We start from the raw sequence: 14,331 nt of genomic DNA, 5'->3' as shown, positions 1-14,331 counted from the left end.
TTCTTTGAAGGTATGATTGTAAAGAAATAAGTATAACCACTCATTGGGGTTTTATTTGGGGTAGAGTAGGTGGAAAGGAGTGTTTGCTTGATGAAGAATTTAAGAACAAATTTTTAAAATGGATATGATGCCTCTCTAAAATAATTGACATGAGATGGCATTTGTCTATAATAATGGTATGTTTTGGGACTGCTAGGTAAAGGACTGGATGTAGCTGGTTCCAAGGAGAAACAGAATCTTTTCAGACTTCTCATTTTGTGATCTGGGTTTTCACTCTAATCCAAGTCATTTTGTGGTATAGTAGTCGACTTTTTAGTTTGTTGTCTGCTTCACAGTGCTGGATAGTATTTAGTTTCTACCGTACCTTATATTGTACTTCTAATATGATGTTTTGACAGTGCTTTTCTTTAGACTTTTTATGATTGTATGTACCTTTTTTATTTCAGGTTTTTATGATAAATTCATTTTGCTCCTGGACTTCAATAGTTTATATCCTTCCATCATTCAGGAATTTAACATTTGTTTTACAACAGTTCAGAGAGTTGTTTCAGAGGCACAGAAAGTTGCAGAGGTTTGTATTCAGCTGGGGGCTCTTGAAATCTGTGTTTAAAGTATTGCTTGCTAGGCAATGATAGCATGCACTTGTAATTAATTCCTGCACTCTGGTATGCTGAGGCAAGAGGATTGCAAGTTTGATCCCAGGCTGGCAAACTTAGTGAACTTAGGAAGACCATGCTTCAAAAACAAAAAACAGCAAGAAAAATAAAACCAGGCTGGAGATGTAGCTCAGTGTGAAGGCCCTGGATTCAATCCCCAGTACTGCAAACAAACAAACAGAACAAGCAAAACAAAACAGCAACAAAAAAATATTGCTTAAAGAAGGAAGAGAACCAAAGTGGTTAGTATTCTAGTTTTTCCCCTTAAAGGGTGTATTAATTATGCCCTTTTATAGTTGTCAAAAAGAAGGGCTAGGGCCGGGGATTTAGCTCAGTGGTTCCACCGCCTGCCTTGCAAGCGCAAGGACCTGAGTTTGATCCCCGGTACCCCCCCCCCCCCCCAAAAAGAAGGGCTGGGCAGAAGGAGACTCAGACTGGTTCTGTGTCTTTTTAAAAACAGTGTTATTGAGGTATAATTCACATACCATACCAGCCACCTATTTAAAGGGTACAGAAATGGCTTTTAGTGTATTCGGAGAGTTTGCAACCCTCACCACATCCAGCTTTAGGGCATTTTTATTCTCCAAAGAAACTTTTTAGCTGTCATCTCCCTCAACCCCTTCATCTCTCCCACCCCTAGGCAACCAGTAATCTTTCTGCCTGTATAATATGATTTGCATATTCTGGGCATTTTGTATAAATGGAGTCATAGACTATATAGCCTTTTGTGTCTGGTATATTTCACTTAACATACCGTTTTCAAGGTTCATTTGTATTGTGGCATTTATTAGTTTCTCATTCCTTTGTATTGCTGAATAATATTTCTGTCTGTATGTGAGACAGGAGTATTATTCACATTTTGTTTATTCCTCCCCCCTCTCTTTCCCTCCTTCCTTCCTTCTCTTCCTTCCCTCTTTTCCTCCTCCCCCGCCTTTTTCCCTTCCTAGCGGAAGATGTCTGTCTGTATGCCCTCTAGCTCCTTAATTTACATATCAGTTACTTGCAAACACCTGCCTAGGAGCAGTTTTTCAGTTCCAATTCCAGATTCCCGAAGGGAGAATTTGATAGGCTCGTCTGGGTCAGTGAGCGTCTCTGGTCCCATCACCTGTAACTACAGGAGTAGTGCACAGAATACAGATCGGGCTGCCAAGGGTAAAGGTATTGGGCAGACACCCCCCCACAATAGTAAGTGCCTTCCATTAATGTTTTTAGGACTCTGTCCTGCTTCCGTATCAGCACTGTGATAATTATTATCCAGCCTGCCTCCCTAACTGCCTCTTACCACTGTTTTGTTGATTTGAGCTTTCTAGTTTGGATTCTGAATATATAATAGAATCATTTCAGAGTGGAAGGACCTTAGCGGTCATCTAACATACAAGTAGCAATTTATAGATTCTGTTGTCATTTTCGCGTGTAGTACCTCACTTTATGTTCAGAACAGTTACTGTTACATAGGTAGTAGTGGTAGAGCTGGGAGTGGTTTATACATTTCCTGACTCTAGATCTTTTCAGTTTACTTTTATCTGATTCCCATGGTTGCTGTAAATAAATTGGAATGTTTAAGTATCTCTTTAGTAGCTTTGCGATCATCCTATGCTATATTGGAAAACAGTAGTCCCCATTACTATTGAAAGTGTGTTTATTTGAAGATATTGATCTTTATAAAATCAGATACTTTGTAAAGGCTGGGTTATCAATGGCATTGACTTGACATACTTTAAGCCAGGAGGTTTATTTCTAAGTTTCGTGTTTTTTTTTATTTTTGGTACCGGGGATCAAACTCGGGTCCTTGTGCTTGCATAGCAGGCGGTGAAACCACTGAGCTAAATCCCCGGCCCTATTTCTAAGTTTCAATGTTTAAAAGGGCAAATGTGCCTGGCTTTTCTTTGCAGCCTGTTAATAGAATTAATGGAAGCTTAAGGAAAATGGTCTAATGCTTTTCCTGCTTTTTCTTGCTGTAAATTTTAATATAAGACTGCTGGTTGCTTTCTAAAATGTTGCTATTCTTCTGCCAATTGCCAAGCAATTTATAGGTAAAAGGTACTACGTAAATGCTAAGGAATATATTTTACTAATTTTTAGAAAATGTCATGGCCTATTTAAATGTGCTTCAAATTCTTAAAAGAAATTTGCTGATTTAGTATTTAGCTTTTAATTTTTAGTCTAAAACATTTACAACAATTGTTATGATAGTTTAAAAATGCTATAGTATTTTGTTTGGTTGTACAAATGATTTAAAATAGTTTAGCAGCTGGGTTTTTTTATCCTAGAAGGCTGAGCATTTTTATTTTAAGAACAATTTTAAACATATTGCTCCTCCATCTTGTTGAAGAGAGGATGGTACCATGTGTAAAAGTCAGACCCATTAAATAAAATCTAAGTTAGTGAGTAACCACAGAGGTGGGAGATAGTAGGAAGGCTGATAGAATTGTGTGGGAAAAATGGCAGCAGTGGCTTGCAACCCACTCAGCTTTCTTATATTGCCCAGGCATTACTGATCTTCACTTGTACAACAAAGATGCTTAAGACATGATCATGGGGTTTTGTTCCTATCAAATATTATTTTAAAAATTTATTTTACCAAAGCTTAAATTGTCCGAAATTTCTCTTGTGTGTTTATCAGGATGGAGAACAAGAACAGATCCCTGAGTTGCCAGATCCAAGCTTAGAAATGGGCATTTTGCCCAGAGAGATCCGGAAGCTGGTAGAGAGGAGAAAACGAGTAAAACAGCTAATGAAGCAACAAGATTTAAACCCAGACCTTGTTCTTCAGGTACATCTTTTGACTAAGAGACATCTGAATGACAGTTTTAGCTTGTACAGTTTGATTGTTTAGGAGTGGTATAAACGATACTTGTGGACAAGTGCATGTGCTTATTTGTGGACACATAACCATACAAAAACACTAGAATGCCTCAGAATAGAAATCAATTCTGTCTACAAAGGCTACATCTAAGCAAGATCTTCCTGAATTCTGGGAGCTTTGGAATCTATTTATTTGCTTCTAGGTGGTTGGGGCATTGTGGATCTGGGAGGAAAGGTTGGCTATTTTAATTAAGAGTTCTTTTTTCTCCCAGAGATATTGAGAGGTTTCTCCTTCTCATTTGTGATGTAGAAAGATACCTAATGTAATGCTTAACCATCTGCAAATATTGTTGTTTGTCTTTTGTCCTTGTGTGGCCTGCAGTATGACATTCGACAGAAGGCTTTGAAGCTCACAGCGAACAGTATGTATGGTTGCCTGGGATTTTCCTACAGCAGATTTTATGCCAAACCACTAGCTGCCTTGGTGACATACAAAGGAAGGGAGGTAAATGGTGTGATAATATTCCTATTTAAATAGAGTATTTTTAACTATGCATGTTATAGTGTGGGAGAGCCAAGTCTGTTACCTAGTTATTCAGTTTCAAATATCTTTTTTTAAGAACCACCATGAGAAAAGTAGACATTTAAATAATTCATTCAGCAATCCTGTGTGTTCATGTATGTGTGTGTATTGAACATCTATGGCTAGGTTTTGCTGTAGGCACTGAGGATAGATTGTTGGCCAAGACATACAGGTCCCTGCTGTCACAGGCTTTATATTCTACCCAGAGTGGTAGGGAAGGGGAGACCTGGGCCAGGGACATAGGTTAGAGAGAAGGTTGTTTGGTACAATAGACTGTAAATAAAAAATGACCAAGATAGTATGATAGAAGTAAATATTCTGTGGAAACAGACATCAGGATGTTTCAAGTCACTCTTCTGTTGGCAATCCTGTGGCAGAAACTTGTCTTAGGGCACAGTGAGGAAGGGCAAGGGATTTATTGAGCACCAGTGATGTGTGATAAGCTATTGTGTACTTTATTTTATTAAAAACACACCAGAGTTCTTTGACTTAGGTAATAAAGTTTCCTTTTTGCAAATGAAGAAACTATGATTCAAAGAGGTAAAAGATAGGGGCCAGGGATTTAGCTCAGTGGTTCCGGTGCCTGCCATGCAAGCGCAAGGTCCGAGTTTGATACCCAGTACTAAAAAAAAAAAAAAAGAGGTAAAAGATAACAACTGGCTACTTTGAATTTGAATCTGTGTCTTCTCCATTGTCTTTTACCTCATTAGGATTATCTATTCTATCACAGAATGTCTTTCATGACCGTGATTCTGCTTTATATTCTGCCTCTTATTCCTAGAAGATCATCTTTTTTGATTCTCCTTGTAAGATACGGACTTTTTTTTTTACATGAGAAAGATGTAGATGTTTTATGGGCTAGTTGAAGTGAGAGAAGGATGTTTTCAGTTTCTTAGGCTAAGTTTATTTCAGAATTATTTAAATTTTATTTCTGTATATGTATCCAGTGGCTTCTGATAGAATACCATCTTATTTTTGTATTAGGAAATGTACTCACTATGCCCCAACTGGGTGATAATACATGGGTTGACTATTGAGATTGGATCAAGGTTACTCTTAAGTTTCTCACGAGAGGCAATAGTTGACAATTTACTCCCTTGGAGAGTGCCTCTTGCTGTTGGGAAATCCCTGTTGTTACATTTTCTGCATTGGCTCAGAAATCCACAAGCTTAAAAGGGCACTGTTGATAATGATAAGCCCCAAATTTATCCAATGATCTCCCCCACTCTCCTAATCCATTGTATTTTAAGGGCAATATTTTCATTTAGCTGGATTTTTAATAGGGAGTTTAAACTCTGTTTTTATTTTTCTGTTATACAAAATGTAACAACAACAGGTCTTTAATAAATAAACTATAAAAAACCCATGTTTGCCCCACTAAACAATGAATTTCAGACCAATCATCGTGTGATTTAAATTCTTGGTTTCTACTCTTCCCTTTTCTTGCCCACCCCTTTCTTTTTTTCCCTACAAATAATGATAAATATAACTGTGGAAAATAGGGCTTTAATATGAGGTTAATAAGAAATAACTATACCATTGCCCTGTGGAACTCTTATTGTAGAAGAAGATCTAGAGTCCTCTGAAGAAATTATTTGCTAAAATAGAAAAGATTTAAGTATTTGTGATAGTTTTTGGAACTGGTAGATAGAGTCTGATAATCTCTCTTTGGATTTGCTGGCATTTTCCATATATTACTAGGAAGTCTTTGTGATTTTAAACATTTTTTAATTATTAGAGAGGTAGGAAGGTGTGCAGTGTAAAATGAGAGTCAGTTTGGGGTGATTTTGGAATATTTTCATAACTTATTAAAATAGTGTTTTGGTAATAAAGTAGACAAATTAATGTAATAACCTGAGATCTTATAAATTCTTTGCTTTTAAAGTCCTTGTAGGATAAATTAGATTAAGGTTCAATTAGAAATTAATGAGAAGAAAACCTGGTGGCCTGCCCTTGCAAAAGGTTATATAATTTTGTATTTGGATGTGTGTTAATACAAGTCTGGGGTGGCCTTGAAGTTCCTCCTCTTTATTTTTAAGTCTATTTTGTGTGTGCTCAGTTTTGTTGGAATCACGCGGGTTTGGCTCTGGTGACCTAATAATTTCTGTAATCAAATGTATTATGGCTGCTAGAGTACTCAGAGTAATTACTAATTGTACTTCTAAAAACAGGTTTATAATAAAAGTGCTAATAGTTGTGGCAAATGGGCATCAATATTGTCTTTTCACAGGTGTGATCCTTCATACTTAAACTCTTCTGTGATTTTTAATTGCTCGGTGGTAGAGGAATTAGTTAATGGTTAAGGAATTATATGAGAGACCTCACAGTGTGCAAGTTATTTAATAAAATCAATGTTTTCAGAGAAGGTAATATGGAAACTTCATTTAGAGACACTCAAAAGTGAATCTATACAAATACCATCTGTATTTGTGTTTGTTCTTACTGTATGTGTAGAGAGGCATAAAAAGAAATTGAGTAAGCCTACAGCACCGAGTATTTAATATATGTATTTAAACTACTAAGAAAACTGTTGGTTGTCAAGTGTCTGATGTGGTAATTGAAGTGATTGTTCACTAGATGGCGATAGACACCCTAAGATCATTAATCAATTAAGGATTTTATTCTGTGAACAATAGTGAAGGCTATTTAGTGACTTAAATCTGTCCACATTTGAGACTTTTATCGATTTAGAACTATTAAAGGTTAAAATTGGCCAACGGATTATAATAATCTGTTTAGTGTTTAAATAGTGATGATTTTTGAATCATAAGTTTTATTGATGAGAATAATCGTGTAATTCACCATAGGTAGCTAACTCTTCTCCCAAGTAGCTAAATCATATCACTGACTATGGAGGCATAATACATGACTCTCAGTATATAGTACCAAAGGCTGATCTAAAGAGAATTGGAAATGATTTTGATGTATAATTTTGCCTCTTTGAATTTATTTACTTTTTATTGAGGAATTTAAAACTTGCTATATATTTAGAAGCATACTCATTGTGTAATCCCTTGCATAATGGTAATATTTGTCTTTATGGAATAATTAGTACTTATTGACATCAGCATTGTTTTATTTCTGCACTCTGTTATTTCTATGCTCTTGAGAAAATGAGTTTTGAGCTGGATTTCTGATTGCATTTTCAAGTAAATATATACTCTGATGTTTGGGTGTAGAGTCCACGTATTTTCATTTCCTACCTGGTAGACTGAAATGAGTTCTTCCCAGCCTGTTTGCCAACTGATCGTAGACTGCGTAACTTTCAGTTGTGTTCAGAGCTGAAATCTGCATTTAGAAAACTCATCCAAATCATTGCAGCAAATACTACAGTATTGGTTAGGCTTTCTGGGATTGTCTTGGGAATGGCACCAGGACAGAAGACTCTAGCCTTTGTTGGTGTCAGTGCTGAGACTCCTATAATTGTTAAGGAAATCCTTTATCTTTATCTGGAAATAGTGGACATTTTACTTTTCCAATCTTTTTTCTTCAAAATAGCCTAATTTTAAAAATAAAAGTTAAAAGCAATAAAATATTAGAGACAACTAAGAACCATTTCCTCTCTACTCCCTTTCATTTTTTCTTCCTTAAAGGTGACTACATTCTCAGGGTTGAGTTTGTCCTTGCCCATGATTTTTTCTTTTCTTATTTTTTTCTTTTACAGCATATGTATATACATATGGTACACTAAAAGCTTTAGCTATTTATGAGGCATGCTGTACATATTCTTTTGCAGTTAGCCCCAATCCCCCACAAAAGGTTGGCAGAAAACCCTACTTTGTATATCACAATTTAAGGATGTCCATCTTGATACTTGTAGATTTGATTTGTTCATGTTAGCTATTATATAATACTTCAGTGAATGAATACAGAAAAGTGTATTTTCTTTATCTTCTTTTTCACATTTTTTAAGTTTGCCAGTTTTTGCTGTTTAGAATTTTTGCTGCTACTAACAATGCTACAGTACAGTACCCCCTGTGCAGGAGTTTCTCTTTTGTATTTCTTGAAGTGGAATTTGTGTATCCACAAGCAATATGAGATTTTATTGATAGTAACAATCATTTAATTTATTTTCTATTAAATAGCTAAATTCATATCTCTGGCAGGTGATACAATATTTAATTTCTTTATAGTGTCAGAGGCTAATCAGAAGAGAATTGGAAACAAATTTGATGTTTTCCTCTGAATTTCTTATTTTTCTATTGAGATATTTTATACTTACTATATACTTGTAAATATACTTACATAATCTTTAGTATTCTACATCCTTGTCAACACTTATTGGCAGATTTTCAATTTCTTCCCAGTCTCATGAGTATGAAATGGTATCTTGTGATTTTAATTTGCATTTTCTTAATTATGAGTTCATATGGGCATCTTTCATGTGTTTGTTATCTCTTCCTTTTTTTTTTTTTCCTGTCCGAGTTGCCTGTATGTCCTGTTTGGTTGGATTGTATATCTTTTAGAATTTCTTTTTAGGAGGGGCCGGGGATTTAGCTCAGTGGTTCTGCCACCTGCCTCGCAAATGTAAGGGCCTGAGTTCGATCCCCGGTACCAATAAATAAATAAATAAATAAATAATGAATGAATGAATGAATGAATGAATGAAAGAAAGAATGAATTTATTTTTAGCTATTCAAGGCTAACAATCCTTGTTTGGTTAGTGTTGCAAATACATATCTTTTTTAAGTTCATGGATTGTCTTTATTTGTGGTCTTTCATTGTTCCGAAGTTTCTAATATTAATGCCAAATATTTGATTTTTCTTTCTTTCTTTTTTTTTTTGGTACCCACGGATCAAATTCGGGACCCTGCGCTTGCAAGGCAGGTGGCGGGACCATTGAGCTAAATCCCTAGCCCTGATTTTTCTTTCTTTACACTATGTGGGGTTTTTTTCCTTAAGAAATCGTCTCCAGTGACAAGCAGTCTCCCTTATATTCTTCTGAAAAGTTACAAAGTATGGCTTTTCTTATTGAAGTCTTTAATTCTTCTGAAAAATATTTTAGGGATGGTATAACTTAGGGATCTAACTGTATGCTTGTTTGGTGCTTTGTGAATTTGTTGAATTTGTTCCTCTCTTCCAGGGATTGGCGAACTGTAACCTATAAGTTAACTTTCCCATTGCCTATCCTTGGGACATGGACATAGCCACTTATGACTGTATTTGTGCTAAAACACTTCAGTTGCCACAGAAACAGAGTGCTCTGCAAATGTATTATCGGGCCCTTTATGGGCCCCTGGTCTAAAAGATAATCAGATGTAATAGAAGAATAACTGTTGTTTCTAAAATTATCAGGCATAGTCGGTAAAAATAGAAGAAATTGCATTAAAGGTAGTAAGAAGAAAGGAAAATAATCTTTTAGTTATTTCAAATGTATAGGTTTTGAAGTTTTACTGGTTCTTAGATTGTTATATAAGAACTTTTGTTAACTCAAGTAGGGGAAAGCGGAGGTCTGTGAATCCTAAAAGTGTTACATAGCATCTTGTGTTTCTATGTGTATGTATACATTTTTTTTTGTTTTTTTGAGACAGAGTCTTGCTATGTAGTTCGGGCTGGTGTTGAACTCACTGTGTATCCCAGGTTGGCCTCGAACTCAAAGCAATCCTCTTGCCTCAGCCTACCAAGGGCTGGAATTACAGGCATGTGTGCCTTCACAGCCAAATGTGTATGTATACATTTTTGGGGAAGAGAGTGCATACCATTTAAGAGATTCTCAAAGAATCATGATGTGCAGCTCATGATCTGCTGGTTATTTTATTTCATTTCTGCCCTCTTCTTAATGTAGCTTGAAAGAAACTTTAGCTTTAGAAATGTATGCTTTTGTACCTGAAATATGGCAAAGAGGTTTCTTGCCAGACCAAATTCATAGAAACTGTGCGGGTGAAAGAGTTCTCATTCTGTCCCCAGAACTGTGATAACCCACTGTTAAGACTGCTTTTGACTTAAGCTGGCCTACTAGCATTTTGATTTTTTAAAAAATAATAGGGTTAATGTGAGAATTTCTTTTAAAGCCAAAATGAAAATTTAATATATTTTATGTTAGATAAAACACCAACCTTTTTGAATGATCATAGTTTACTTATTACTTTTGAATTAGCTTACATTGTGAAATTTGAAGCCAGAGAAACTTTTTAGTCTCTTTTAATTGTCATTTAAGATGTGGTTGTGTTCTAAATTCTTTGCACTTCTTCAAAACTGATAAACACATAGTATTTGGCTTTATTAATTTGTATTCTACTGGTACAGAATTTCTAGTAATTCAGATGGAATGAGTTGAAAGTCTTCCTAGTACAAATTAATGGTTATTTGAGAGCCTAGGTTCTTTGCATGTACCAGTAGTTCTATAGAAATAGCCATCTGCAGTCAAGTAAGTGGCATCTTAACTGCAGATCATTTGTATTGATGAACGTCTACCAAGGAACATCTCCATTTGCTTGTTTGTCTCTGTGTCCTTTCTAAAAATTGATGAAAGTAATGTTGGTAAGTATCAAGATTAGAAGCAGAAGCTCTACTTTGGAAACACCCCTGGAAGGCTGGTCCAGACTATGGTATTTTAGACTTTCAGTAATTTGAGAGAAATGTAATGACAAATAGAATAATTCGTGCTTATTTATTTTTATATATGCTTCCAGTAAACCTATATGCTTATGTATAATCATATATAATAAGTCTCATATGTATGTAATATGTAGTCTCTATTATTCTTACATGCTCTTGTATTTATGGAAATAAATAAGTGGGTTACCCTGAGGCCTGATTTGAAGTTCTCTGTATGTTTGACACTAGTATTTCTTTCAAAATAGCCAAAACTTCTGACTTGAGACAAATTCAGCATGACCTTATCCTTCTTTCTGAATAATTGGAAGCTAACACTTCTAGCATTAGCCTCAGTGTGCCCTTTGGGGTTTGGGACATTGAAAAGTGCAAATTTAGGAGGATACATGACCAGTGATGTTAGAAGTAGCTGGGAAGAGAAAAACTGGGTCTAGTCCTACCTGAAGTCTGCTGTGAAATGTGCTGGGGTTTTGTGAGTTCACGAGAAGAAAGCGTCATCAAGGAGACCATTTAGGTATCTTGTCTTCTATGCCCTTTGCGTTCACTGAAGGTTTTGAATGGTTGTCACATCTTTGTCTTCCCTGTGCTTTAGGCAGTCCAGGCGCAGAGAAGGAGCACCCCTCCTCCTGTTATACCATTCGATATCAGAGGCAGTAAGAGATGGTCCTGGAGTTGGGGGCTGGCCGCTCCACTCTTTCAGGATCTTGTGTCAGTACTAACCTTTAAAGTTCTTTTGAAGTACTAACCTTTAAAGGGCTTTTTTCATTAAGGAAGGTGGAGTTTGCTTCTTTTCAGTCCAAATTTGTGCCTTTTTTCACCTATACATTGTATTATGGATCTACATAAACTAATGCCAATACTTTAAATTGTTTTCTTTTTTTCTCTTTCAGTGCTAGGATATTGAACCATGTACTAGAAAGTGTTCATTACTGAGCTCCAGCTCACTATTGTTTTCTTTATGAACAAAAACCAAAAGACTAACCCTCAAATTATTTTTGTTTTCTATTCTCTACTTCTATTTAATTGGTCAGAGATCACACTTTCAGTGTACTTGTGTTCCATATAGCTGTGTGCCCTGGGCAATAGATGCTTGTTTGCCTTATCTTTGGGATCATGCTTGCCTATGCTTTTCTCCAGTTATCAGTGGGTAATTATGGAATTGATGCATTTTTAAAAATAGCATCCTGATCTTTAAGCCTTTTTTGAGTTTATAAGAATGGCCAGGATATACAGAACAAGAGAAGGGATACTTTGTAGGTTTGTACTGGGCACTTTTATTTTAAAAGGCAGAGACAGAGTATTTTTGCCTCATTATTTTGCCCTTTTAATTACTGAAACCAGTGGGAATGTGGCTAAGGATGAGAAGATAAATACTATCAAGCTGACCTCGTGTTGATGCTGCTGCTAAGATGGAATTTTGCACTGATTGAGTCTTGGAAATCTCTGTCTTCAGCTTTCCTCAGAATGAGTGACTTTCTATTAACCCAAACTCATTCCACTTTCTACATATGTGAAAATTTTATATAAACCTATTTTGGGTATATGTTTCTTTTTTGCAAGCTGCGTGTTATTTGACAGGTGTTCTAAAGCTCCTTGATTTGGCAATGAACCAAGATGACAGAGCAGTAATGATTTCGAAAGTGCCATTCCCTCCTTGTTAAGAGACAAAAAGAAAAGTGTGAAGTTATTAACCGCTATTTGCTGGTGGCGCAGAAACTGGTGTAAGGTTTAATTGTCTGGTTCTATAGTCAATCTGCAAGGATTATTTCCTGGATAATAGAACTATCCAGGATAGTGGATAATACTACTCTTAAGGAAAGACAAAAATACCGTGTAACTTTAGTTCTTACTCCCACATCCTTTTTTTCACCTCTTTTCACAGATTGTAGGTAAATGGACTGAAGAGAAAGGATTACTAAAAACCAAAATATTAACCTTTTCTCCATTACAGGCCTTCCCTTTCTCATTTGCCCAGGTAATAGATTTATGAGTTGACAGGGTAGCATTGGCAACCTTGCAAATTTTCCCCTGCTCCACCCTCACATGAATCAGATGCCCAAGTGTTTGCATCTGTAGTGTGTAAGGTGTTACTACACCTTCTTCTTACTTTAGCTGTGCTGGGTGTGTTTATTGCTAATTGGAAGAATATACTTTTGGCAGCCTGTGCTATCGGGTAACTTGAGCATTACCTTTCACAACAGCATAGTCAGGCACATTAAAGACACATCCATGTCAAATTAAAAAAAAATGCTTATTGAGCTTATGGCTCAGAACTGGTTAACCAAGGGAAGAGTGATAGAATTAGTGCCTTCTGTTTGTTTTTGTCACCTCAGTGGAGAATGTGAGCCTGTGTCCTTTTGCCAGATCATAAATACTGTGTTAAATTACAGTGAGCTGAGTTTGGTAAGTTGTGGGAGTTTTGAAAGGCTGGAGGAGTAGTTTTATGTATGTGTGAAGAAGCCGTTTGATTTTAAGCCAGAGATTCCTGAGCCTTGTAGTCATCATTTTAGAGATCATGTACCCATGTACCTACTTTGAAATTTAGTGCTAGCATCGAATTGTACAGCTGTCCTTGTTTCCTTTTTATTAACAGTATTTTTGTGGTTGAATTGGCTTGCATTCCTTTTAAATTTGAGTGTGTTAGAATCTTAACATCTAAAATTTTTTTTTAAAACTTCTCTCCCTCTTATAAAATATGGAATAGAATGTAAAGGAGAAGTGAATCCCTACTCACATTTTTCAAAGAACAGCAAAGCATGAATGATTTCAAGAAGTGGATTGTATTCAGTCTTTGGAATTCCTCTCATTACTAATTCTTTATAGATTTGGTCTTAGTTTTCTACTTACCTATTTTATTGGCTTTTTTAAACATCTAACTTAAGTTTTGCCATTTTGAGGCTAGATATTATATATATATTTTGTTTGTTTGTTTCTTTTGTTTTGTTTTTCCTTAGAGCTAAGAGTTGAGTGGGGTTGGGAATAGAAGAAAGATACTTACTAGGTTTTTTTTTATAGTATAGAGGGCCAGATATTTGGCTTTATTTTTTTTTTGCCCTGTTCAGGATGGTAGTGTGCTTTCTGCAAGCAGGGAAGAGGATAGTTGGGAGGCAGTGGGAAAAAGAATAAGCTCATAGGCTATTAATAATGTATATTGTTTTTGAGGCCGCATGTAATGTTTCTCTGAGCAGTGGCCAACTGGGTAGGGTGCATGTTCTATTTACATTAGACTGGGTGGCATGATAGAAGGGACAGCTGATATTTAATTACAGGAAAAATCCGGATATTTCTTCTTGAATAGTGTCCTGATAGGGCAGAAAGAAATAGTATGTTTTTATTTATTTATTTTTCCCCCATTAAGTTTATTGGTACATTTTAGGTATAAAATACAGTTACAAAAATAAAATAAAATAAAATACAGTTACATACCTTATTGGGATCTTGTACCATTACATGAGTATCTTGGTTCTTATTTTTTTCCATTTCCCCTGCTCTCCCTTCACCCCCTCCACCCTTTGTTTGCATTTTTTTCCTTTTCTCATATTTTTTCTTTTCCCTTCTTTCCTTTCCCCTACCCCTCCCACTTCCCCTGCTCCTTTAGACCTTTACTTCCTATTACACAGTATCAATTATACATTTTTAAAGTTACAATATCAAGATCTAGGAGACATTGCCACAATTTAAAAAGATATAGAAAGCATATTACAAAAATCTGTTTTGAAATATATTTGACAA

General features: G+C 35.8%; 1 protein-coding gene across 4 annotated transcripts in view; it reads left to right on the top strand.

Moving 5' to 3' along the window:
• The window catches only part of Pola1 (DNA polymerase alpha 1, catalytic subunit), a 303,336-nt gene that overhangs the window by 46,695 nt on the left and 242,310 nt on the right, over positions 1-14,331 (top strand). For all 4 annotated transcript variants that reach the window (XM_004872235.3, XM_004872234.3, XM_087193611.1 and 1 more), the window contains exons 24-26: positions 447-571; positions 3,280-3,429; positions 3,844-3,966. In XM_004872235.3, coding sequence (XP_004872292.2) covers positions 447-571; positions 3,280-3,429; positions 3,844-3,966 — 398 coding nt within the window. The remainder of the gene's footprint in view (positions 1-446; positions 572-3,279; positions 3,430-3,843; positions 3,967-14,331) is intronic.

The sequence above is a fragment of the Heterocephalus glaber genome, unplaced genomic scaffold (genome assembly GCF_053883595.1).
Source record: "Heterocephalus glaber isolate CG9 unplaced genomic scaffold, H.glaber_assembly_v1.0 deba00001594, whole genome shotgun sequence".
In the NCBI taxonomy this organism is placed as follows: domain Eukaryota; kingdom Metazoa; phylum Chordata; class Mammalia; order Rodentia; family Bathyergidae; genus Heterocephalus; species Heterocephalus glaber.
This window is presented reverse-complemented; position numbering and strand designations above follow the sequence as displayed.